The 25,341-nt window shown below is 39.4% G+C and overlaps 1 protein-coding gene across 4 annotated transcripts in view; it reads right to left on the bottom strand.

The window, feature by feature from the left end:
- TRAK1 (trafficking kinesin protein 1) overlaps positions 1-25,341 on the bottom strand; it is a 98,786-nt gene that overhangs the window by 44,942 nt on the left and 28,503 nt on the right. The window contains exon 3 of one of the 4 annotated variants that reach the window (XM_014248532.2): positions 17,412-17,606. In XM_014248532.2, coding sequence (XP_014104007.1) covers positions 17,412-17,606 — 195 coding nt within the window. Of the gene's footprint in view, positions 1-2,929; positions 3,265-10,339; positions 10,638-17,411; positions 17,607-25,341 lie in introns of those variants that run through there. The other 3 variants (XM_088064153.1, XM_088064150.1, XM_088064157.1) reach the window with 3 other exon arrangements.

The raw sequence follows: 25,341 nt of genomic DNA, 5'->3' as shown, positions 1-25,341 counted from the left end.
AAAGCCTCTGCCTGAAACCTCAGGCAGGGAGCAATTTCAAAGTACTTCCTGTAAGTAGGACATGAACTGCATCAAATTTTCTAGTGATGAATGAAAAATCAAGTTAAAAGAAATTTCAAAAAGAGCATCAGACACTTGTTCCTTCTATTAGCATAAACAGATCAAATGTGGTAACTTGGAAAATACAGACACAAAGTGAAATTAAGAAAATAAGAAAAAGTCTCTGGAAAGAACACCTTAATTCTCTTAACTGCCTTAATGCATACATCATTTACAGATACAGCTCAGGATAGCTCTTCTCTTCAAAGTTAATTTTTTTTTTTGCAGGATTTTTTACTACTAGCAACTGAGTTACTGTCTTGACATTCTCTTCCATTCATTTCTCATCAACAAATGTTTAGACTGGAGTCAATGTAACTCATAAATGGGTGAAAAATTTAAACCAGGATCTGTACATCTTTAAAAATCCTAAAACGAATATGCAAGCCTGTAAGCCACACATTGTCAGCTGTCTCCTTTCTTAAATATGTGATCTTTTCCTATTCCAACTCTTTGGGAGGGAATGGTTGTGCCAAAGCTTTCAAGAATGACTCCTCCCCATCTTTTTTGCCCTAGCATTCACAGAGTCCAGAGCTCTGAATGGCCTCCATCCTACTGTATTTTACATTTTCTGAAAGTCAGACCCCTGATGTAAGGTCTTAATAGTGATCCGATGACTTGTTTTTTTCTTTTTAATTGAACTTGAGACAGATTCATTGCCTGCATTTACTAAGTACTTTAGATAACTAGGACTTTTAAACTACTACATTAGTAAATGGAAATGGATGCCATCATAGGTCCTATGTGTCTTTTCCTATCCCAGTTGCAAAAGCAAGAATCAAAACATAGCTCCCTTTCAGAAACAGCTGACCCAACAAATCACTAATCAAAGGAAGCTGATGGGTTGTCCTTTCACAGCTCACGTTCCTTTATGAAGAAAATCTGAGTAGACACTATCAACAGATATCCCTGAGCAAAGTTTCACTGCAGTCAACCCCAAGGCCAGCTTATCAAATGAAAAGTAAACATTGCTGTCAACTTTTAAAGGACTGCTCTGCCCAGACCCTTATGAAGGTGCTTTCCACTCTCATCGAGAGAGCTGACTGTAATGCTGCCAGGCATAAATTTAGTTCTGTGACAGGCTCCAGAAACAGGACTGAGAGGAGTTACAGCATCTAAACGTCAGGACAGAGAAAAACCTCACTACATCAAAATGACTATGCAAATAACAGTCAAGTACACATCCTGCACATGGAATAGGTCAAACAGTTAAGGAGTCTTGTCTTAATCATACAATTTTGATTTTCTTCTTTTCAGTAATTATAAATGGTTGAAGTGAAGCATATCCTCTGATTTCCCATTTCTGGTACCAGCTAAAACGTTTCTTTTGTTCAGGATGAAAAGGCTACATGCTGGTGTTTCCATCTGCTTTACTTACAGAATGGACTGACTCACGCAATCTCCTAGAGAAATACTACCCTTTGCAAGCACTCCCACGTGCAAAGTTACATAGAAATACCATATATAGGTTTTGTGTAACGGTATCTCTGCTACACTGAGTGTGTAGGTGACATGAACGCATAAGTGGAGAAGAAAAGGCGTCTTTAGAAGACATTTCAAACACATACTGAGCTTTTGAGGGAAAGACACTGTAGAAAGATAGGGCTAAATTTATCCCAGATAGAATTCAACTTTTTCTTTTCCCCCTCTCAAAATCAACAAGAACAGCTTCAGACTGTTAGATCTGGATGAAAGGTAAAGTCAGCAGAAAGAATAAGAACAGCATGATGCATGCTTCAGCAATAATTTAATTGCTAAAAAAATAGGAATAAAATACAAAAACATGTCAGCTGGCCTCTCTTGATAAGCCTCCTTTCCATTCCAATCCCCAGTTTTAGATTTTCTTTTTACCAGTATTTTCTTCAGCACCTTTCTTTTTTGCAAAGACACACAAATCTGAAAACCAGGTTAGATATTTGATGGTGAGGGATTTTTTACAAGATAATTCTATGCAATGGCATTCAAAGAGCATGGTTCACTCACCAAGAACTCTGGACACAGGAGCTGTTAACCATGAGGTGAACAAGGATGTAAATGCATAGCACATTGCATTTTCTGTGCTAACAATCCTTCAAAGCATCCTTACATTAGCTTTACAATAGCTTATTTGGAAGTAACAATTCTCTACCATAAGACTACTGCTTCAGAGCAAAATTTAGAGCACCTGAAATAACAGGAATGGGGCATCCAGCTTTTGCTACCTGAAACCCTAAAAAGGGTTACCAAATCGGCTCAAAGCAGCCCTAGAATGGGTTTCCTCTCTATACAGTAGGTGCACAGGAGGATTTTCAATGCACATACATTCCCACTTCCCTCTGAACAGGCCAGTTGCCCATTATTTCCAGAAAGTACAAAAGTACATTTTGGGGTTGGTTTTCATATTGCAAATTTAAATCACAAGACCCCACACTTGGATTATTTCTGTCTATGCGCTTTCAAATTCATGGATAAGCACAAAATTGCTGCTCTGTTCTAGAAGCACCTGCTGGGAACGACAACCTAAAATATACAGTTTCATAAGACACACACATTGTGCACATATAAAAAATGCACTGCAATTCCAGAGAGAGAACATTTCCCAATTTCTGTTTCATTAAAATAAAATAAGTATTGCACAGCCTATATCTGTTGATCATGCCTTTCTTCTTTAAAGAAGTATACATAAATTAAGATTTATCTTTAGATATTAGATGAATACATCATCCAAAATACTGGCTACACATGTAAAAGACAAAATTTTGTCTATTTAATCCACAAATATTACTCAAATCACTTGTATGTTGCCACATGCTATCACCATGAAAGATTAAAAACAAAAGGTGAAAAGTACCTTCTTCCAAGATATCAAGGCTCTGCCTGTTAGAAGAGCGTTTCCTCTCATTTTCCTTTTCATAGTCATATTCATAGCTTTCCTCTTCGTTTACTGACATTGCTGCAGTTATCCCAGATAGACACGAAACGATGCCTTAGTTTCACAGGCGATAGTAAGTCATTCCCTCGGAGGCTGTATCTTTGGGGAGAGCAGAGCAAGGTCTCCACAAAGCAGGATACCATCTTTCCTCACTTACATGCTCAGCCGGGGAACTCCGGAGAGACTGAGCACTTGTCCTTAGTGCAATAGCTTTGACTTGTACAGATGGGCTGGAGGAGGGAAGAGACCATCTGTCTAATAATTACTAGAAGGTTTATGTTGCTCCTCAGACCCACGCTGACAGTAACCAGTTTTTGCTCAAAAGCCCCACTAATATATTTCACACAAAGTCAGTGGGCTGAAAGACCTTCCCTGACACTCCTCACATCAACAAGGCTCCCTCTCTTCTGCCCCTGCTCTTATGAGTGAAGTGGTAGCTCCCCGCAGGTGTCTCAACACGGAAGTCTGACCCAGCCTCTGACTGTCACACCTGGGGAAGGGTGTGCACCAGCACAGAGTCATAAATCACCTCTCCCGTTGCCCAATGCAGCAAGACCACACCGGAGCTGTGAACAGCCTGAGCTTGTGCTCATACAGCCAGTCCCACCTAGCAGAGAGATCTTGATACCCAGGGCTATTGTGCAGTACAGTCTGACTGCAGGATGCACCACACGCAAGAAGCATTAAGTGCAGAATTAGGCTGAGGAAAGGAGCTTTTTTATTGCTTCTACAAAGGAGAGATTACACTGGTACAAAGAACTTAAATGACATATCCCATTATCTGTCAAATACCATGTCTTCCATAGTCATTTTTCTCTTCAGTCTACTGTGGGAAAAGAAATATCTCACAAGTCCACAAGTGAATTTATATGGGTGCATGCATCTCTTCTTTGTTCAACAAGAAACTAATCTCCTGTGCTCTAACCTCTTGGTTTCCAACAGGCTCTACTTGCTAATCTTGATAATGCACATAGGGCAAGCTAACTTTCTTATTTAACTTTTTGTAGCCATAGATATTTAATGTTTGCTAAGTTGCCTCCCTTACTTGCCATGGCAAGCAGGTGCCCTTTGCTGCTAAAGCATTCCTGTCCACATCACGGGGCAAAGCATTTGCAGGCAAACTGGGGGCACTGCAAGGCAAAGGCACCTCATCATCCTCTGAGGGGACAGAACTGCTAGGAACAGACAGACAAACATCACAACCCAGCAGAACTTAACAGTTTGGGTCATGTATGAACAATTTCACTATTACCATTTCTCTAGTGGTAAAGAAAAAGAGGGTAGGATGAAATGGGAAGGAAGCAACTACTTCTACACAATAATGATGAATGATTCTGTTCTATGTCTTAAACTCTTGATATTTATATGCAAACAATGCAACAATGTTTACATAAATAACAGCTAAAGGATATGACACATATGTAAGTGGTTGCTGAGGGAAGAAACACTAATTTCTGAATTAAGATTTTGCCACTCAAAGCAATTTGATCTTTGACTGCCAAAATTTAGTGTAATATTCAGCAGCAGCAATAACCTCAAGAACTTGGGGAAAAAAATAGGATTGTCTCCTTCTCCCCCATATCATAACATTAAAATATGTAATTTTAGTAATAATGAGGATTACTTCTAGTTTCTGAAGCTCAGAGCTTTTGTGTCTTCAGTTCTTCCCTGTAATAGTGAATCAAGTCTTTAAAAAATACTTGCAATCAGACAGTAAGGGTCATAAATACCTACTTGCCATTCAGTAACCATTTATCACATTTCAGAAATAGCTAGAAAATGGAAATTGAGAGAGTAACCAAAACAATAAAACCTATTAAAAGAATGCAAGAAGCACTTTTCAAAGCCTAGGAACAGAAAAGTCCACCCCTGTCAAACACCCTGTAGTTTTAATAATCCTGACAAGCAGTCAACTACAGCTAACCATCTAACTTATGAAGGACACACTGAAAGGAGGTATGTTGCTGTCCAAAACACATGTCAATATATGGAGAGTAATTGACCATTTCCACAAATTGGCTTCTGAACTGGGACTTATATCAACTCATGCCACACAGGAGGACTCTGACGTTCAAAAGCTAAGAGAAAGTGTTGCAATTCCTATTTTGATATCAGCATATGATAAATGCCAGAGCAAATTTATAATGGGTAGAGAAGGAATGTATGCCCCACCCTCACACTATCAACTCATTTTTCATGTATTCTGCATTACACCCCCTTAACAGTGCAGGAACATTTACTTGCTAAAGATTACGAGCCAGGTTTCCAACAAACACCAAACAATAAGCAGCTATGGATACAAAGAAAAAAAAAGCTACATTGTATTCCATTCTGAAAATATACAATCTAATCTTGAAAGATTCAAAAGAGATTTTTAATATTTTCTGTAAACACACACTCAGGGACTTTGAGAGTATACTAGAATGAAGATTTTTTTTTTATGGGTTGCCACTGGGAAGTTTATCCCCAGTCTGAATTAGCAGCTGAAGAACTTTACCTCGTGTCAGGAAGCCTGTTAAGGGGCTTGCAGTGCTCCAAGCACACTCCCAGTACAACGGCTGCACTGAGGTACAGAGTATATTCAGCAGCTCTGCCATGAAACAGGAAACACACAAACTGGGAGCTAGCCTGAAGAAGGGTGAGGCTGGACACAATACAAACAAACCCTCATATCCTGACTCATTATTTCCAAGGAACTCCAACACAGTCAAATCATTTTAACTTTCCCTTATCAATAAAAATATCTAACTTCTGCACAATTCACTGTTACTAACAATGTTGCTTCTAGAACAAAGAGATTCTCTGTAAATCAACAAGTCTAAAAACAGCAGATGAAATGGCAGCACGTGGATTTAAACATGCTGATGAAGAAATGTGGGTATTTTGGGGTGGACTCTTCAGGGAGGGAGATAGCATACATTCAATAACCAGTTTTTCTCTTAATATGTACAGTTCAAGCAAAGTTAGTTTGTTAAAATTTTTACAAGTTTCATGCTTCCCACTACTTCAAAATCCCCCAGAAAATATCTTCTGTCATTCAACCAAAAGGACAGCATGTTACTCTTGCAGAAAGGGAAAGAAATGGAATGAATGGGAAAACACTTATCTGGATACGGAACAGAATTAAAAAAAAATATCTCTGTGCTGCAATGTGTGCTGCCTTATGTGGTTTATGAGACTTGATAGAGAATCTAGTCAATGAAGGAGCAAAGAGAAAGAAGTGGCATGGCAAAAAGCAGAAAAACGAGAAAATTATATCAACAATTACATGAATATAAGCAAGGTTCAACTATATTTATCATGTACAGAGATAGAAGACATGAGAACACAATGAGAACAGTCTGAATGAGCATTTTAGCTGCATACCTACAGAGCAAGAGCTGTTTCAGAAACTGCATGTTAAAGGCATTTGTAAGATTCTCCCAGATTTCAGTAGCATACCCAGTGCCAGCATCCACTAAGATTCAGAGAAACACCAGGCTTACTCTGTCCACAGGGATGGATAGAAAAGGGACCAATGTATGAGGGAGATGATGGGTCACCATGCTAACATGAGCAAGGCAACAATAAGTAATCACCCATAAGAGATCAAGCAGAACAAGCAATAACATTGTCTACTATTGTTAAAAAGAATGTTAGTGAGCTTGCTGATAATTGTATCACTGGAGTGGAAAATAGAATAGAGGAGAGAAGTTCTAAACAATAACTGCAAACATAACAGGTGGTAAAAATGTTTCAACCTGAGTGGGAAGAAAATATAGGAAGGGATGCTGGAACAAGATGGAGTGGCTCAGGCAAACATAAAAGTGGTTAGAAGGTTTAGCACGTGTAACAAACCAGGCACACTGTGGGTCTGGCAGAGGAAGAAAGGGAAAGACACCATTTCCTCCACAAGAAATTGCAAAAACTCAGCGCCAATGAAAGGAGGAGGAAAGACCTGATTGCACATTCACAAAATCATCTGGAATTGTAGGCAACTGAACTCATGCATTGTTATAAACTGCTGAGGTAGAAATAAACAAGTAATGGAAGAAACCACAGGAAAAATAACTTGCTCTAAAGTCAGTCTGGATTTCTCTAGAAAGCATTGTTCATTAGAAAAATATTGTACTGAGAAGCAGGGAACAAGCATCTTCATAAAAATTTCTATGGATATATTCTTATCTTTTTGTTGACTTGTTTGGTAGTTTGTGGGGGTTTAGTGTTAACTTTTTTCACCCCAGCTGCATGCAAGATTTTTAAGAATGCACTTTTTTTCTATTAAAAAACACTTAGATGAAACTAAACTTTTATACTATTATCTTTCTTAGTAAGATAGGAAAGTTTCAGCTTTTCCTCTTTATCACTGGTTCTATTTAAGTCTGCTATGAAAATAGATATTTTCCTGCTGAAGTACAGGCCTAGCTCTTCCCCCATTCCACCTACACAATATATTTTGTTAAAGCCAAGTAAGGTGACAAGTGTCATGCATATTATAAAATATTATAATTGAAAATATATGCAAAAAACCATAGTGTAGTAGTTATTTATAGAAGTCCCAATTTATTGTAATGTTAGTTAACACCAGTGATTCAAATAGAGTATGACATTTTATTATCTAGTTCCATCTACTGCCACCAAAAATAAACTGTGTAAAGTACCTTATGTAAAAGAATTAATTATACCAGCCCTAGAAAATCTCTGTCAAGATTTATAAATTGTAAATTTTGAGCATTTTATCTTTTGCAACGTATTTATAAAATATCACCACAAAATGCAAGCTGAAGACATCTTTACTGTCACTCAGCACAGAAATTCATTATGTCTGAGGTAATAGTGAATCGTTTCTTTACCTATTAATTTAAATAATAACATTAAAACTTTACATCCTCATACAATTTTAGACTGGGTTTTTTTTTCTTTGAAGAACAAGAAAGATATGCTGTTAAAATAATTATTAAATAAAGGAAACCAAATGAAGTAATGTGTTTTAAATGGAAATCTGAGTCCCAGAGGCTCTGACAAAGAATGTACGAACAATTTCATCAGAGAAATAATTCTGCAGGATATTATCTTGTGAAGATTCCTATTACTTTTAATGTACCACCCACTATTTTCTAATGTTATATTTATCGTGAATGGTGAACTGGGCAGGATTCATAAATAAATGCACACATACATCTGAGTTCTGGAGAGTCCATGTATGGCAGAGAAATTGCCTCTCTAACTGTGCTTCAATTTGTCTTAAAATAGAAATTCCAAACACGTCAGCTGAGCTGCCACTGCCTATCTCACTATACCGAAGGTAAAAAGTATATCAGGAAAATAACTGGCATCAACAAACATGGCAGAAAAATAAAAAAACAACCAAGAGATAGGCATCTCTTTTAATGTGTCATCTGCTTCAGGTTTTTGGAAAGCTCTATTTTCTACTAAAATGATGCCTTTTTTCTGCTACCACAATTTAGAATGCCTTTCTCTGTCAAGGGTAAATGCCTTAAACACTATTTTAAACCCAAATGAACATTCCAGTATCTAAGGCCAAAGACTGTGTCTTCCACTGCATCTCTCAAATCTTCCTTTCTTTCACACATCTGAACTCAAAAAAGCAAAAGAAAGCTAAACCCCATAAATGCAAAAAAGCATTATGCCTTACCTGCTGGAGAGATATTTCCCTATCAGACACTAAACCCTTCTTTCTCTTAGGGAACAACTTCCCAAATACTTCAAGCAGACAGCCAGCACATACTCCAGCTGACACTGCAGATCTCGGCTCATGGAAGAAGTATTCTGGGCAGGGGCTGAGCACTGACAGGAAAACCTGTAAGCCCAGAATCTGACCAACCACTACTGTGTACCTGAGGCTCTCATCCCACAAGGTATTTAAATGTTTGCCCAACACCTGTTGCTTATTCCATTAACATGGAACTCCCAGTTTCTCCAGTGCAGCACACAGCTTAAAACAAAATGGGTGAGCAGATCAGCTCTTAGCTCAGACATTCATGCACACCACCCTTCCACATGACACTTCGACCAGACAGACAGAGGATCATAAAAATGAACAACTGGGGGGAAAAAAAAGCTACCTGTGGGAGCTTTAACCTGGGGAAAGATACAGCTTCTGTTGACCGTACAACTAGTCTGTTTCTTAAGCTTCTAAATGCAGGCCAACTCAGGCTGTTACATCATGCAGATTAATCAGATGCTACAGTATTTACTAGGGTTAAACCTAGAGGATAAAGGTTACATAATGGATTCAATCCAACTTAAAATGGTCAGATCTCTCAAATAAATATGCATCTCTCTCTTTGAACACCTGGACAGGGATAATCAATCAAACAAAAGATAAGTTCAAGTGTAAGTTCAAGCTTCTGAAACTGTTTTCAGTTCCAAAATCTAGTACGGAGAAACAAATGGAGACACAACACTCAAAAGACCATTAAAAAACCATTCAAATTTTGTCACCTCTGGTATTATTATCAGAGCACTATCATAGATTTATCTTTGTATATTACAAATGTACATTATCCTCTGGGCCTACACTCCTTCCTGCTTTCTGTGCTTTGCTTCACTGTGATCTTGCACTTGCCTTATTTAAGGTAAGCTCTCCAACCGGAATAAAATCCATATAAAACTTCTGCATTCCCAAAGGCTGCATTTTGCTTCAGAGTGCCATCAATAAGGGATCTTGATTTTTTCTTGCTGCAGAGAATACAGTTTTAGCAATTTCTTACCCTATTATTGTGTGCCTTCTATCAAAAGCCTGATGAAAACATTTGGTTTCTTGAAATAATCACCCTAGCAAACATTACATAAAAATTGCAAACAGCACAAAAGATAATGCTTGCCAGAATTTGTAATTCCTCAATTCAAAAAGTTAACATTCTCACTTTTAAAAATCTACATTTTTAATGTCTTTCACAAATAACCAGAGAGAAAACATGTACTGCTTACTAACACATCAAATATATACATATTAGAGGATATTGGTAATGCAGAAAAAACACACACTTCAAACTTGAACTAATAATCAATCTTACCGTCAGTATATTTAATATCACCTCAATTATTATAGACAGTTAGCTTTTCGAATATTCTTTCCCCTGCCCAAAGACAGCTCATACAGAGCATACGCTGCTCTGCCACTCCCTTCAGAGAGGAAAAAGCTGTACAGCAGTCTCTTGCAGCACACTCACAAGAGATGCTGAGGTGCAAAAGAGGTGCAGGCATCTCTGCTACACCTGGGTGTTGCCTTTTTCTGGGTATTTCCTTTTTAAAACCATTGAATAATGATGCTCCAGTCTTACAAGATCCAAATTCTGCAACAAGAGACTAGAAAGAAATATTTACCATCCGTGCATTCTTCATAATACCAGTCCAGTTCATAATAATCTGCTTCAATAAATTTCTGCATAGTCAGTATCCTTCAGTGACATACAAGAGATTTCACTTCGCTGCTAAGGTCAAGTGAAATGCAGCCATGCCTTCCTGCCTTTGCAAAATGCCAGAGCACAAGGCAGCTCACGGGAAGCTGAAAATGAGCTGCACATCTTCACTGAGGCCGCAACTAAAATAAAAAGGGGGGTGTGGAGGGTGAATTTGGAAGGGAAAAAAAAAACAAACCAGAAAAAGGATGCAGAAAGGAAGCAAATGCCCTGATGGCTCCTCTAATAAAGAAGCTCTGCACAGGAGCCTTGGATGGGTGTTAACAAAATCCTCCTATCAAAAGGCTGATGCGCTGACGTTGAGGACACACACCACCAGCCGGCTGGTTCTAACTCATTCCCTTCCTCCCCAGTCTCCACATCTCTTTCAGGCTAATGTGTTGCCATGGAGACAAGCTGGCTCCAAAAGTGATGCAGAGATGAAGAAAATGCATTTTGCTGTTTCTGGCTTTACAGGCTAGAAGGAGTCCTCCATACTGGAAACAAAAATCGTTGATAAGAAAGATGATACAACTCATTGCTACTGCTCACAGAACAACAGCATCACACTGTTGCAATTCACCGGAGACATGCAGTACATTAATAATGAAAATCTAGTCCATTACTCTCCTCCACACAGTTTGATAAAAGCCTGCTGTCCCCATGGAAAATTAAACTGTGTTACTGCTTTGTTACACTATTCTGGTCTGATATAATAGAACCCTTTCTGCATGCTGCTGTTAAGAAATGTCAAATGAAAAAAAAAGAATCAGCAAAATCAGGACAGCAATACCTTTCTCCTTGCAAAAATAAGCTAATCTGCTTCGACTTTTTGCCCTCTCCATGAACCACTTCCCCCCGCCCCCTTTTTTTTTCCCAACCATCTAAGTTTCACAGCTGAAGACAAGAGTTTAGGCCAAATTTTCACTACTCTATTCCTAAAAATGCTGAAGGTCATATTAAACACAGGTCAGACAGACTAGAACCTGGGGAACAGATGGCATTAAATCATCAAACAGAGCAATTCAAAAAGCATGTCTGAATATGTGCAGGTACAGCTACCAAGTCGGCTGACATCCATTTTGTTCAAAACCAGCACATAGTCTTCACCCATTTCTCCCCCTCTTTTAGGAAATGCTATTCCTTTGCAAACACCAGTAGAAACAATGGGATAGATTAAGTTGTGACTTAATCTATCCCAGTAGATTAAGGTAGGAGGCCATACTGGGTCTGACCAAAGAAGTCTTTGCTGTCTGTCTAGCCAAAGACTTCATCAACAGGAATAGCCATGAGCAGGCAATAGAGAGCTGTCCAACATTTCCCACAACTGCCCTCCCAACATCTGATTTCTTTATTTTCAGAAACAGCCTGAGACAGATACAGATACTGCCACTTTTAGCAATTCTTGAATGACTTATCCTCTCTGTTCTTAAGCCCACACACATTTTTAGCATCTCCAACGTTCTCTTGCAAGGAGTTCCACACATCTACTGCTCATGATGTATAAACCCCTCACCTTTTGCTTCACAACTCACATTTACTAGTCTAATTTGATCTTCCAGTTCTGGAAATCTGAATGCTCAGTCCATCTCTCCTTTTCAGTCACTCATGATTTTGCAGATATCAATTAAGTTCACTCTCATTCGTATCTCTTCTAGGCTGCTATCACTTATTCTACTCCCCGAATGGTACCACTTTGCTTTACTGTAACAGAAATAGGTAAGGCACAGTCAAGCTATGCAGAGGAAAATGCTTTGGTTTCTTGACCACATCAGTATTTCAGCTTTACAGGTATAAGAAATTATACCTGTATAATTCCAATCACCACACTAGCTTTGAGCTTTGCAGAGTTTCAGTTATGCATGCTCACAAGGAAAAAAACTATACATGTTATTAAATGCAATTAAGGCTACACTGTTAAAATATTGCCAGAGAAAAATAAAGGTTCCTATGGCAACATCAACTCAATTGCTCTGCATATAATCTATCTGTTCCACTTGTATTACTTTTGTCCAAGAGGTAATTTCAGTCTGGTAATGTTATTAAATAAGCATTTAAAATAGAAAGAATTAACACTGTCTACCACCTTAAATTGCTGCAGGGACAATCTCCTTTTTTTATTTGCTGACATTTTAAACAAAGGAAATCTTCAACATGCTAGAATTTTCTTCCAACTGTCCTTCTCACAGCACACACACTTCCCTTTCAATGAGACAGGATAAAAATAGTTCAAAGTAGGGCCTTAGGGCATTTCTGTTTGTTTGTTTTATTGATATTTTTTTACAGATCTGATTGGAAGCATACTGGTGTAATTCAGAAAGGCATTACTTTCCTGTGGAGAAAATCACTTGTGTGGCCAAACGATTTTAGAACTCCTCAAGAGACTTGGAAATATGGAATAAGTGTATTATCTTCCCAGCATGAAGACAGAAATCCTGGGCAGACAGAGTACTATATATGCAGGTATCCACTCACAAGCATCCCTTCAATTACATGAGGAATTGCACTCTATAAAGCTGGCAGGGCTGTCAAGTTGAACAGGAATGTGTGACCAAGCTGACAAAGCAGCTGCACACTTGCAGAACCTACTTTTAACCTTTGCAGCCCTACATTTCCTTCCTATAGGGGTGTATCAGATTAATTTTAAAGTAAACTTATCAGAACAGTACATTTTTCAGGTGGACTGATTCTACAAACTTTGAACCTCTGTGTATTCCAATTTCCACATTGCAATGCTACATTTGGTTGGGGTATTACTGTGTTACTTACCTAAAACTTCATATTCAATGGGGCTAAAGAAAGACTTAGGGTAGTAGGTCTGCAACTATAAGGAAGCTGCATTTTCCTATTCCAAACCTAAATACAGTTATTCACATTTGTTCAGCATTCCCTTTCAGCTGCAAAATTGTGTTCTATTTTTTAATGTTAACTTCTAACTAAACAAACCCCTCCCTTTTTATCTGTTCTCCTAAGGGCAAAACATACAGATTGATAAGGAATTCTGGTAGCCAACTGTGAACAGCTAGACTAAGCATTCCTTAAGTTTTTGGTTACAAAGGGGTTTCATTAATCAGAAAAGATGGCTTGAAAAGCTCAAGAGCCCTCTCCTTCCTTTTTGCTGAAGCAAATCCATGCCCTAGGTCAACATTAAACTGATGTGCCTAACTTACCCAGGTTATAAAAACCACACAAACCCTTCCATTTGTCTGAAGAGAATTTTTGACAAAGGTACTTCCATCTACAGCAGTACATGGAAGACTGTAGTGCACTGTGCTGCTAGGGTGCAAAGCAGCAGCAAGTCATCTCTGCTGACAAATAAATCTTTACATCATTACATAGCACGTCACTATAAATTCTGTGTTTTCAGGCTTAGTCATTCCCAACTTTTTTCTCCAAACCTTTTACAATTCTGTTAAGGATGCTTTTTGAAACTGGAGTTGGATGGAGTATTTCCATGGCAGCTGCAATGGATTACCTCCCATTTGATTACCTCAGGGTCACATTTCTTCTCTTGGCTACAGCCTCAGGATGGTTCAGATAATTAAACACCATATCGCATCATCATTTTCTACAGTTGCCAGTACAGTCACCACCACTCAGGATAAAGTTGCCCATCCCATTAACATCATCTGGAGTCCTTTTTTATCAGAGCAGTAGCTGTACAGGCCATCACCATGCAATGTGTATTGATCACAGTCAAGCATTGCCAGCACACATACTTTGCAAACAGACAAAGCAAGCATATTTAAAAGCCCAACAGATTTTTCAAGGATGGGCTGTCACACTTATTTCTAAACTGGAATAATTTACTGAAGTGAAGAGTTACTAGTGTTTTCACCTTCTAAAAGAACACTGACTAGGAGTCATCCTGTGACTACACATTTAGTAAGGGCAAGAAACTCTGCAACTTAGGACAGTGATTTCTTCCAGTGTAGTATTTTATTTAGCAAGAAGTATTGCTTTAGCAGTAACGAGTAGAACCCAGAGTAAAATCTAGAGCACTGAGGGCTTTATTAGAAGCAGCTTTCAGAATTGGTACTTAGAAAAATGGGTGCTTCAGATTTGATTGACTCTTCTTCATCAAACTAGGATGACCATCCAGGGCTTCAAAATAGTACAAGTGTTTTCTACAGGTGGGACAGAGCTCATGGCTTCACACCCTAAGGGCACATTGACCTCACCTGATATGAGGAAAAGACTCCTCTAATGTAGAAGAGGGTCAAACTGTTCTCCCACTGAAAAAAATTATTTAATATGTGATGGGCAGTCGGATGAAATTTAAGTACTTACTGACAAAAAGCTATTTTCCACATGAAAGGATTATTTCTCCCTTCCCCCTGATAATTACTGGAGAGCACTATTTTTGCATTTGTATAAAATCAAAATTGATGTCTTCGACAACCTTCCTGCAAAAACAGCTGTGTAGTCTAATTAAGGTATCACTGAGCACACTTAAATACTGTAAATAAGACCATAATAGCAAGAGCCAGACATTTAAGGGAATACACCCCTATCTAGAATTGAGAAAATTGAGAATAAAGCTTTAAAGAAACAAATTTTGCAAACTGTTCACCAGCTGGAAATAATGTACATTACAATGTCCTCCTTTTTTTTGGTTATATTTTATGTGGAGACAGCAAAAACATTTGTAAAATGAAATTGAGCTTAATACCATGCTCGATTGGCTAGTCAAAAATATCACAGCTGCATGGTTATGACCTATTTTTCTAAAAACACAGAAAACCCACTGAGAGACATGATTGCAGCTTCCTGGGAGAAGAAAGGAATGCATTACACTGAATGAATATAGAATAAGGGAGCCCAGAACGGAACCAAGTACTCCAGATTTGGCCTCACCAACGTCAAGTACAACTCCCTCAAAATGCTGGCACCACTCTTGCCAATACAGCTCATGATGCCATTAGTCTGCTTTTCATCAGAGGCACTATTTCTGGCTCATGTCCAGCTTGGTGTCCACCAGGATGCCCCAGGTCCTTTTTAGCAAGGCTGCATTCCAGCAGCTGGACCCCAGACCACCATCTTCTGGTGCATGATGTTGTTCCTCCCAGCTGCAGGACTTTGCACTTCCCTCGGCTGAATAGCACAAGGCTGCTCTTGACTCATGGCTCCAGCCTGTCAAGGTCCCTCTGAAAGGGAGCACAATCCCATCATGTCTCAGCCACTCCTAGATCCTATGTCTCACCCTCCCTAATGCTGCGCAGTCTGCTGACTTCCTCTTAACTTCTCCACCCGGTGACAGCTTTTCCACAGCAGCACACCTCCTGCATAAAAGGAGGTCATCTCTCTCAACCTCAGGATAGGGAGCAGCTCTCTGGGCACTTTCCAGCAAACTGACTCTTGCAGGGCTGCCTTCCCATTCTGAAGCTTTGTCTGAGCTAAAGTCTCTGCTCTGAGGGACAGGTACTCCAAAACCTGGAGAATGCACCCTGAGGCACACTGCTGCCACATATGAAGACTTAGGTTATTCTGAACTCAGATGAGGAACCCTTCTTAGTACCATTCCAGAGAAACTACTGTATCAGTTGGCTATATCTGACCATCCCTAATAAGCAGCAACTCCAAAGAAGGCTAAGGACACCCCTGGGTCAAGAGCAGCTGACAGCTTCTCAGAAGCTGCTAGGACCTCCCGAGGCCCACAGTCCTGTGGCTCACCTTACCTTTATCTTGCAGCAGTGGGCACCCTCAGTTTCTCAGGTAGGAGGACACTGCCATGGGGATTTTAGAGTTCCTTGTCCCACTGGCAAAACATCTTTCCCATGGTTATTGCAACAGTACACCCACACAGACATTTTTACTTGTGAGACAGGCCTAATCAGGTTACTAAAGACCTTGGAAACCTTACATTTCAAAATATTTATTTAAGCTAGCTTCTGCCATCACTGTAACAGCACTAATGGGCTGCAACAAAACCAGGGGTAGTACACTTGATTCCACAGATCAGCTTCAGCTCGTCTCCCCACCCTTCCCACTGTCTTTGTGTGATTGAAGGTAGGTGGAGAGCATATACATTATTTACTAAAATACTTCATGCCCTTTATTGAAGCATGAATATCAGAAACTCAGTTCTTTATATTATTAATGCTTTTATTTATCAGTTGTGCTCCTTACAAAGTGATTGTTCAGGTGTTTCAAAATGCAATGAAGCCATCTTTGCACAGGTTTGTGCTGAGCCCTGTAACTCATCTCTTCTGAACAGTGCCTCAGTAAGTCTACCTAAATCAACCCATTACTATAACCCATGTAAATCCAGTGCTATTGCTTTAGCATAGCAGTCATTGAGATGAATCACAGAAGTCTTCTCTAATTGCACACCTAAGTCAACACCCATAGTGGAAGAAACCAGAGAGACATGAACCCATTCACCATGATAAGGTAGGTACAGGCTCAAACAAAGGAGACAAACCACAAAGGTCACAAGTCTACCCGTGTTCCCACTAGGCACGAATATTTTTTTGTCTGATTGTATGAATATGAACAGAAGAAAGAATGAAGGGATAGACCATCTCAACCAAATGGTCAGTCTGGTTCTTCACAAGGCTTTTCTAGAAGCTTAAGCTGCAGCAAAATGATTTAATGTCATTCTGTGATAATGGCACATAGTGCCACTAGCCAACAGCAAAATGTGTCAGAGAACACATTCAAAAAAAGCAGATATGGAAAGAGGTCTAAGATTTCCAAGCTGCACAGATGCAGAAATTTCAGTCTCTTTGAGAGAGATCATAAGCAAAAAGAAGCATTTCAATTTCTCCAGCAATTGATAATGTGGAAAGGTGCACTCACAAATACAATGTCTGTTCTTGATTAAATGTTCCCTTCATTTTTTATCTACCACAAACTTGGAGACCAAAGCAGTAAATCACAAACATTTCTCTTGCTCTCCACAGCTTTCAAAGAATTGCACAGATACTTCAAAGAAGGTAACAAAAACAGCACTATTTTATTTGTTTCTCGGTACAATTTCTGAATTTTTGACTTACGGAAGTATTTCAAGGTCTCTTCTATTTGCTCAGTTGTTAAGTCAATATTCGCATCAGGGGAAATGAGAGGTGTGTGAAGCCAGTCGTCGTGGTCATAACCATAGATTGTATCTGCTCTTAGCTTATAATGAGGCAGCTGCTCTTCCAGGAGACTGATGATTTCAACTTCAGGAAGATTGGTACTGTTGCACACATCTGTTAAGGGAAAGGGAACAATCTCTGTTAGTACACTGTACATACAAGCCTTCAAAGACTTCAGTTTGTTTTGATATGAACAAGATTTTAATGCGTGTAAAGAACAGCTCAACATAAATAAGTTTAGAAGATATGCCTGGCACAAATTATCCCAAAATATTGTATTTACTAGTAATACAAGGGCATGCTCTCTTAGTGACAAAAAGCCTCACATACCTCCTTAACTTGGTCTTGGACTACAATTTAGTACTACTGTATTTTTTTGCCTTTGCTGCTGGCAGATTTTTCTCAAGAAACAGAAATCCAGGACTGCAATAGCAAACATGTCACAGTTCACACCTCAGACACACTGGTAAAGATGATTACAGGAACTTCAGGGCACCTTTTGTCACTATCTTGACTTGCATTCTGTGCTATGGCCCCCCATGCTCACAAATATATCAAGTTTGCACACAGTTCTAAAAATGGATACCGACAGCCAACAACAACTGCAAAAATGTTACAAATAAAATTAGAGCTTTAAATTTAGGCCAAGAGGTAGCTGAGAAGTTTTAACACAAAAACAAACCCAACTCAAGATAGAAATTTTTTTACCATGAGGATGGTCAAACAGGATCACAGGGAGTCTAGAAGTCAAGTAAACAATGCCATGAGTAAATACTCTGAAAGACCTGCTTTTAGTAGAAGTCAGAACAGATTACCCCCTGAGGTACCTTCTAATTTACATTATATTATAGAATTTTGAGTGTGTCAATACCCAAAACAGTCAGGATAGTTAAGTTTAATTGTCATATACATATAATTAAATACAATATCATGCTAAATATTTATTAAGAAACTAAGTAACCCATGGTATGTTTTCAGTAAATACTTAGTGCATCAATCTGAATTTTCCATTTTCACACCAGTACGAAAACACCCCCGTCCAGCACAACCCCTACCCCCACACACGAAGTAAGAAAGAGCTATCCTAGCCTTTTTTGGAAGAGCAATGCAGCAGAGCTCCCTCTTTAACCAGCGTTATAGCTCTTACAACTCTTGCTGAGACTCACTCCAGAGTAAAACAGCAAAGACTGTCAAGGCCCTGAGTGCTCCCATGTACCTTTACACTGCCATGACCTCATCAGAGTCCGCAGCCAGCACATTCTGCCAGGAGCCCCATGTCCACCCCAGGCCCTGGTCCTGCCATGTGCAGTGCTGTAAGCAGGCCTGTGCCCAGCTCTGGTCCCTGCTGACTCTGACTCATTGGCCAGGCTTCCTGGATTGCTGGCATTTGTCTGATGATCGACCCCTGGCGAGCCAATTTGAACTGCTGCTGCCAGCACCTTTACTCTACTTGGGAACAAAGGGACTGGGCTGTGCCCACAAGGATTGTGCCCTTCCCATTCTGTGAGCTGCCTGGAAGGCAGCCCTGTTCTTGCTGCTTCCTGACAAAGGCAGCATTTTTTTAAGAGAAATTTATTCTTTCGAGATTGAGGTAGACCTGCAATTCCACAGTAACTTAGTGGAACTCACCTCTGTCAAAGAAGGGGAGGAAGGAAAGAATAGGGAAGTAACACATACTTCCCTATACTTCATTAATTACCTGGTTTTTTACCTTTCTAAGCCAGAAATTACATTTTCAAAAGCATTCCAAGCACTAAAAGTTGCATGAACATTACTATTCCATCAGACAACAGAGCAGAGAATACCAAGATGAACTCATACTGTCAATCTCCTGCCTACATACTTTACAAAACACTGATGACTAGAACTATAATCCACTTGGGAAAGTTGTATTGTACCTCATGGTTCAAGGAGCTTGCTATTACCTATCAGGAGCTATTCTCCTCTGCCTTCATCCACAATTTTCTGCTAACTCACATATGTGACCTTCCAGGCCTCCCTGCAGTTAGATGCCCACATGTACATCTGTTTTTATAGAGCTCTGTGCAATGGGAGAATCAGCCTGCACACATCATTTTAAGAGGTCTCAGATGTGGCTTACACAGAGAAACAAGATCTGCTCCCCATGCTTTGAAAGATGAGAGCCAGCCTCTAACTAAACTTCCTTTTCCCCTGGCTATCTTTTTAATGGCTGACAGCATCATCACAGTGCCTGCAACCATCTGACTGCAGAAAAGACAGCTGATCTTCTACAAAACACCTGCTGACATCCACTAGACATTCAAAAACCTTTCTGGGTACATGAACACAAAAATAATTTTCTTTTATACATCTATCTTTGGATTACCTAACTGCTCTCAATCTCAAGAATATGGAGTTGAATTTTTTTCATTTGGGTTGTTTTGGAGGAATTTTTCTGGCCAAAATGTTCATTTTTCCCTTCAGAAAAATGCAAGAACCTCTACACAGCCCAAAATTATGGTCTTGGGAGCAAAGAAATAAAAATTTTGAAAAATTCAAACCTTTAGGGTCTTTCTCTTTTTTATTAGGATTCCAAAAGAAATAGACTTTATAGATGAGATGAGAAAGTTTCAGTTGTACAGATAAGTAAACTGGCTTGTTTCATCCCAAAAACTAGTGAAAAATGAACACAAAGGAAGCGACCAATAAAATGTGAGGAGGAAAAGAAAAACCCTCATACATGCACACACAGAAAAAAAAAAAAAAACATAGAGTTTTATTGTGGAAAAGAAATCCACTAGAATGTGAAGGCCAGGCAGTAAAGAAATAGGAATTATCGTGGAAAACAAGTCAACCAAGAAAATTTTTTTACTCTACCATATAATAAATCCCGAGCGTTTCCAAGCAATTCAAAAGGCCTAATAACTGGAAAAGATATTAATGAGTAATTGGAAAGGCAACTTTTTTATGATGCTATTATGATGCTATTGTCTTTAACTTCTACCGCAGTTTTAAAATCTGTACACCAGCAGGAAATACGAACAGGCTGTGATGTAACTGCCTATTTAGAAAAACAGGACAACATAATTACATTTGTTCATAACTAAACATTACTTCACCACTTAAATTGTGGCAATATTCTCAGTGCAACAGTTACACAATCTCTCCCCCTTCACTTTCCCTCCCCTCCCTTTTCTGAGATGCACACATTTGTTACGAGAAGATACGCACACTAACATCATCCCCCATCCTCAAACACCAGGTATATTTTTTTTAAGACCCTGATTGTGCTTCCAGAGAAGTTGTTCTATTATTTCTGATTAGAACTGCAAAGATAAACAATTAAGTAACTTCTCTGTTAAGAACACCCAATACATCATCTGTGATTGTGATTTATGATTGAGTTAACCGACATCCAACTGATAAAAAAGCACTTCCTCTTCTCCTAGTTGGTACCTTCATTTTATTGAGAAAAATGTAACACCTTACACTTAAAATGATGAACTGACAATTAATTAAAAAATGATACACCAAAATGTAGCTGAACCATATCCTTTTGAGTTGCTGTTATGGATTCTGGGGTTTATAACCTAAGCAATTTTCAACTTTCAGTTTTCTGGAAAAAAAATTTGGCAAGCAAATTTCTACAAGCATATCAAAGCCAACTTAAATAGTTAATTTATTATGAACTCATGATTCTTAGTAAAGCATAGATCACTCCAGGTTCTGCTTAAGCTCTTGTAACTTTATAGCTTTCAGTACTTCATAGAAATAATTAAATATTTTTTTAAATTAATAAATTAATAAATTTCACTCTTTCATACTATTTTTGAAAGTAACATGTTCTACTGCTTTAGTTTCTTCTTAGCTTAAATGCATGAACACCCCTCACTTGTTTTGTTGCAAATACGTATTTCCCCATGCCCTATTCCTCAGGAAATGAAGAAGCTGCTCAGTCTGCTTTCCAGTAATTTTTGACAACATTCCTCCTTGTGCTCTCCGGTTTCTAAAAGAGATTAAAACAAATGTTTTCAAAGACTTTTGTCCTGGTTAATTTCTTGTTACAGTTTCTAATCTTCTCTTTCCATAAAGAAGACGCAAAACAGGCAGAACTCTCCAGCTCAGCTCTCTTCTGCATATTTCTTTCTACTTCAGTATCCCTTGGGTAGTTATTAATGGATTATCTACTGGCTTGTTTCATATCTTTTCGTACACTGGCATTTGACTGGCTGATGTGTTTCTCCCTGTCTGGATATATTAAACCTCTCTACTCCTCATGCCTCTCAACTTAAGGCAGCCAATGAAGTTTCACTGGTTATTTCAGCTTGCTTACATTTCCTTAAAGGAATTTTTATCATGCTTGCTGATCAAGGTACCTTTGACTTTTTCATCAGTTCACTTTCTTCTAGGCACATCTCTATCCACACAAAATGCTCTAAATATAGTAAACTAACTCTTCACTGTGAAGACTGAAGTGAGGGTGGGAGCATGGCTTCTTCCTTCCTCCACTTTTTCTTCTTCATTTTTTTTTCCACACACAGAGAAAGAAATAACTTGGAGGACAACCATGTGCATGTGAGGATAAGAGTGCATGCAAGGATAAGAGTACACTTGGTTTTCAGATGCACACTTACATCTTTCCTCTGCTAAAAAGTCAGCAAGGAGTTGATCATAGAGAAAATGGAGTGAGAAGTCCAAAACAATGGGAGCTGACTGTATGGAGACAGCTCAACTCCTCAAAGAATGCCTTCCGCCCTCTGCACATAACAACACAGATCATAAGGCATTGTGTGGGGTGGTCACCCACTGCTTTTTGCATCCTGCACTCTCACAGCCAGGCAATACATTAGGTCACTTCCCATAGTTACATACATACTTAGCTGTCAGTGTTACTTAGGTGGGTGGAACTATGCCAGCATCTCATAAACAAGCAATTCAGCCTCAGTCAAACTAACTTCAACTCCAGCTAAGTTCAACATGAACCACAGGTAGACAGCTTTGAAAATCTTATTCCTATTAACATGGTCACTTAAAAGCATCTCATCTATCAAACTCTATTCCCTACCAGGCTTTTGGGTTTCGTCTGTTTATGGCTACAGATGTATCTTCCTGTAGGAAAGAAAAATGTGGTTTGACTGATAAAGAAGGAACACTTACTCAATTTCAGCATGAACTTCACATTAGAACTAATGATAAATTCAGAGAATGAACTGAGAACAATGAGAAGGGACAAGGGCATGGGGAGTGTGGCAACAAAGAACACCCCAAAACATGAACAAAACATGCAGAAAATGAACTATACAAATCTCAGAGCCTGGTATCTGCAGGAACCTTTACAAATACAATGCAAACAGCTTATCAGTACAGTCCTCACAAATAACATAAAATACATAGCTTCTGCCTGTCTGCATTGTGGTTCAAACCATCCCTGATCTTCATGGTTTTTCCGACTTGCTTGTGAGCAGAGCTCCCCTCCCAAGGTTAGAAGGCCTCCCGGGTCTCCACAGAACCTGCTGGCAGTACAAACTGCCACCTGCTGGCAGAGCTGCCTTAGTACCCGAACCCCCAAATCCTACAGGCCATTTTGCCAGCCAGTTTCCTGCTTTCAGCCCACTGCTATAAGTGGAAAAAACAATCGCTCATAAACCCTGCCCTGCCAGGAACCATGCTAGGGTCAGGGCTCTCCCCAAGAAGGGGCATTCCAGACCACAGAAGTCATGACAAGAAAGGCCAAATGAAAACTACCCAGACATAGTATCATTCCCAGAGCACAGCGCCCCTGAGTTGCAGTCCTGATGGAAGTCAACACCTTGCAAACAGCACAAAGTGGCTGTGCTACCCAGAAGTGCCTCCTCTGAGCAAAGGGAAACAACTGCTGAACAGAAGTGGTGTGTGCAGCAAAACTCCACTCTGGGTGGGACCTTAGAGAAGGGCTGGGTTGCTTGGCAACCTTCAAAACACAAGCTTTGGTCATCAAGTTGTATCACATGCCCACCCTGAGCATCTCCCAGGAAACTCCACCGCATCAAACTCCAGCAGCTGGTGCTCAGCCCACAGCTAGAAAGGGGCAGTCTAAATATCCTCTCCTTAAACGCAAACAAAGCAAACAAAAAAGAGAAAAAAAAAAACAAACCCAAAAGCAAACAAAAATATGCCTTAGTAGCATTCTCAGGCAAATCTTTCTCACAAAAGAACTAAAACATTATAACTTGTCACTACCCTTTGAGGCAACTGAGGAAAAAGAGAAGTAGATACAAGCACAATAACAAAAGAGACAAGAGAAACAAGGAAACTCTCCACAGAAAGCTGGCAGAATAAAGGAATCTACTATGTTACTTCATGGGACCACATACTCCTCTCTTTGGTTTTCAGTCCTGTCCCATTTCCCACACACATATTACACTCACCCTTGACACTTAAATCTCTCAGAGTTTTTTTTAAGTTCCTCTGTTTTAAATCTTTGAGAATGGACAGTCAAAAAATAACAAGTCCAAAAAAAAAAAAAGCACACAATACCTGCAAAGGGTCACTTCCAGTGCTGGCTCCATGCCAGCTAAGTAAAAGTAAGGTTCTCTGCAGAAAAGAGTTACAGCATGGAGGCTGAAGTCCAGCCACATGTAACACAAGAAATCGAAGTTCATCAGGATGAGGCTCTTCCATGCCAAATACCAGAACATTTTGACTGCTAATTCTGCTCCATGTGACACTGAGATTAGTCACCTAACCTAGATCAACAAGCAGCCAGGAGACCATGACTACATTAGCATTCTGCTTTTTCAGAAGACCCACAAGCCTAACCATATTCCCATGATGGAAGCAAGAAGGATGGTCTTTAAATGTTTTTCCAGCAGATTTCCTGGCTGCTTGGAACAGCCCAATAGCTTCATCTTGCCCATGTTTTTTGTTCATTTAGACACTGATGGAAGGAACTCGTCATTATCACCACAAACAAATCCACATAAAAATGAAAAGCAGAGGGAAGAAAGTTCTATCACACAATTAGGCTGCTACCTATGCTGCTGAAGAGGAAAACATAGCCTGCAGTCATCCATAATTTGAGTTCTATAGGCCCACATAGACACAGTCATTAAGTATTGACTGAGGTCTATAATTACAAGTATTTATTGAGCATTATTTAGCAAACACATGTGTATGTATAGAGCAATTGGCAAAACCCCAGAATTTACCATAGTCCTATTAAATGTCAGTTCTAGGATGCCCAGAATGTGGCTAATTGTACTGAAGCCTTTCAAATAATACTGCTGAACTCGGGACATGTGTTTCAATGTAAAGCAAGTAGGTTAGCTTCTTGGGAAAAGAAAAAGAAATAATAATAATATGTAAAAAAAGTCTGATTCACTGACTTGTCCAAAGGGAAAGATAGCCTTAGCATTCTTATACATCTGAAGTGACACTGCTAGCTGCAAAGCCAAACATCCGGAAGAAAAGCCCTTCAACATGAAAGCTGTCTCACACCTCTCAAACTCAGACTCCTCAAACAGCCATGGCAGCTTTTCTAACTTGACTGCTATGGCATGATATGACATGACTTGAAATTGCAAGTCCTGCCACACCTTTAACTGAAGTTGTTTAAGCAGTGGTTCTTCTGCCTCTGAATATGGAAAAAACTGCACAAAATCCCAGCTTCCACAGGAAAACAAAAGGCTCCATGGCAACCTCTTTTTGGCTTGGCCAAACACAACTGCTAAAGACTAGGATAAAGCTGAGAATGTCAACGCTAACAAAGATGAAACCCCTGGAAAGTACAGTTCCAGTGTGAGGAATGCCATTGTTTACTAGGTTGAAGTCTCCCTGCTTTGGTTCCATCCTATATACACATTTCTGCTGGATGTAAAACCTGAGACAGATTTGGTGATTTGGTTCATTA

This window comes from Pseudopodoces humilis, chromosome 1 (assembly GCF_049639895.1).
Source record: "Pseudopodoces humilis isolate 2021_Gansu_Grassland_sample_001 chromosome 1, ASM4963989v1, whole genome shotgun sequence".
Taxonomy (NCBI): Eukaryota; Metazoa; Chordata; class Aves; order Passeriformes; family Paridae; genus Pseudopodoces; species Pseudopodoces humilis.
Note: the sequence above shows the minus strand (reverse complement) of the source record. Positions and strands in the feature narration are given on the sequence as shown.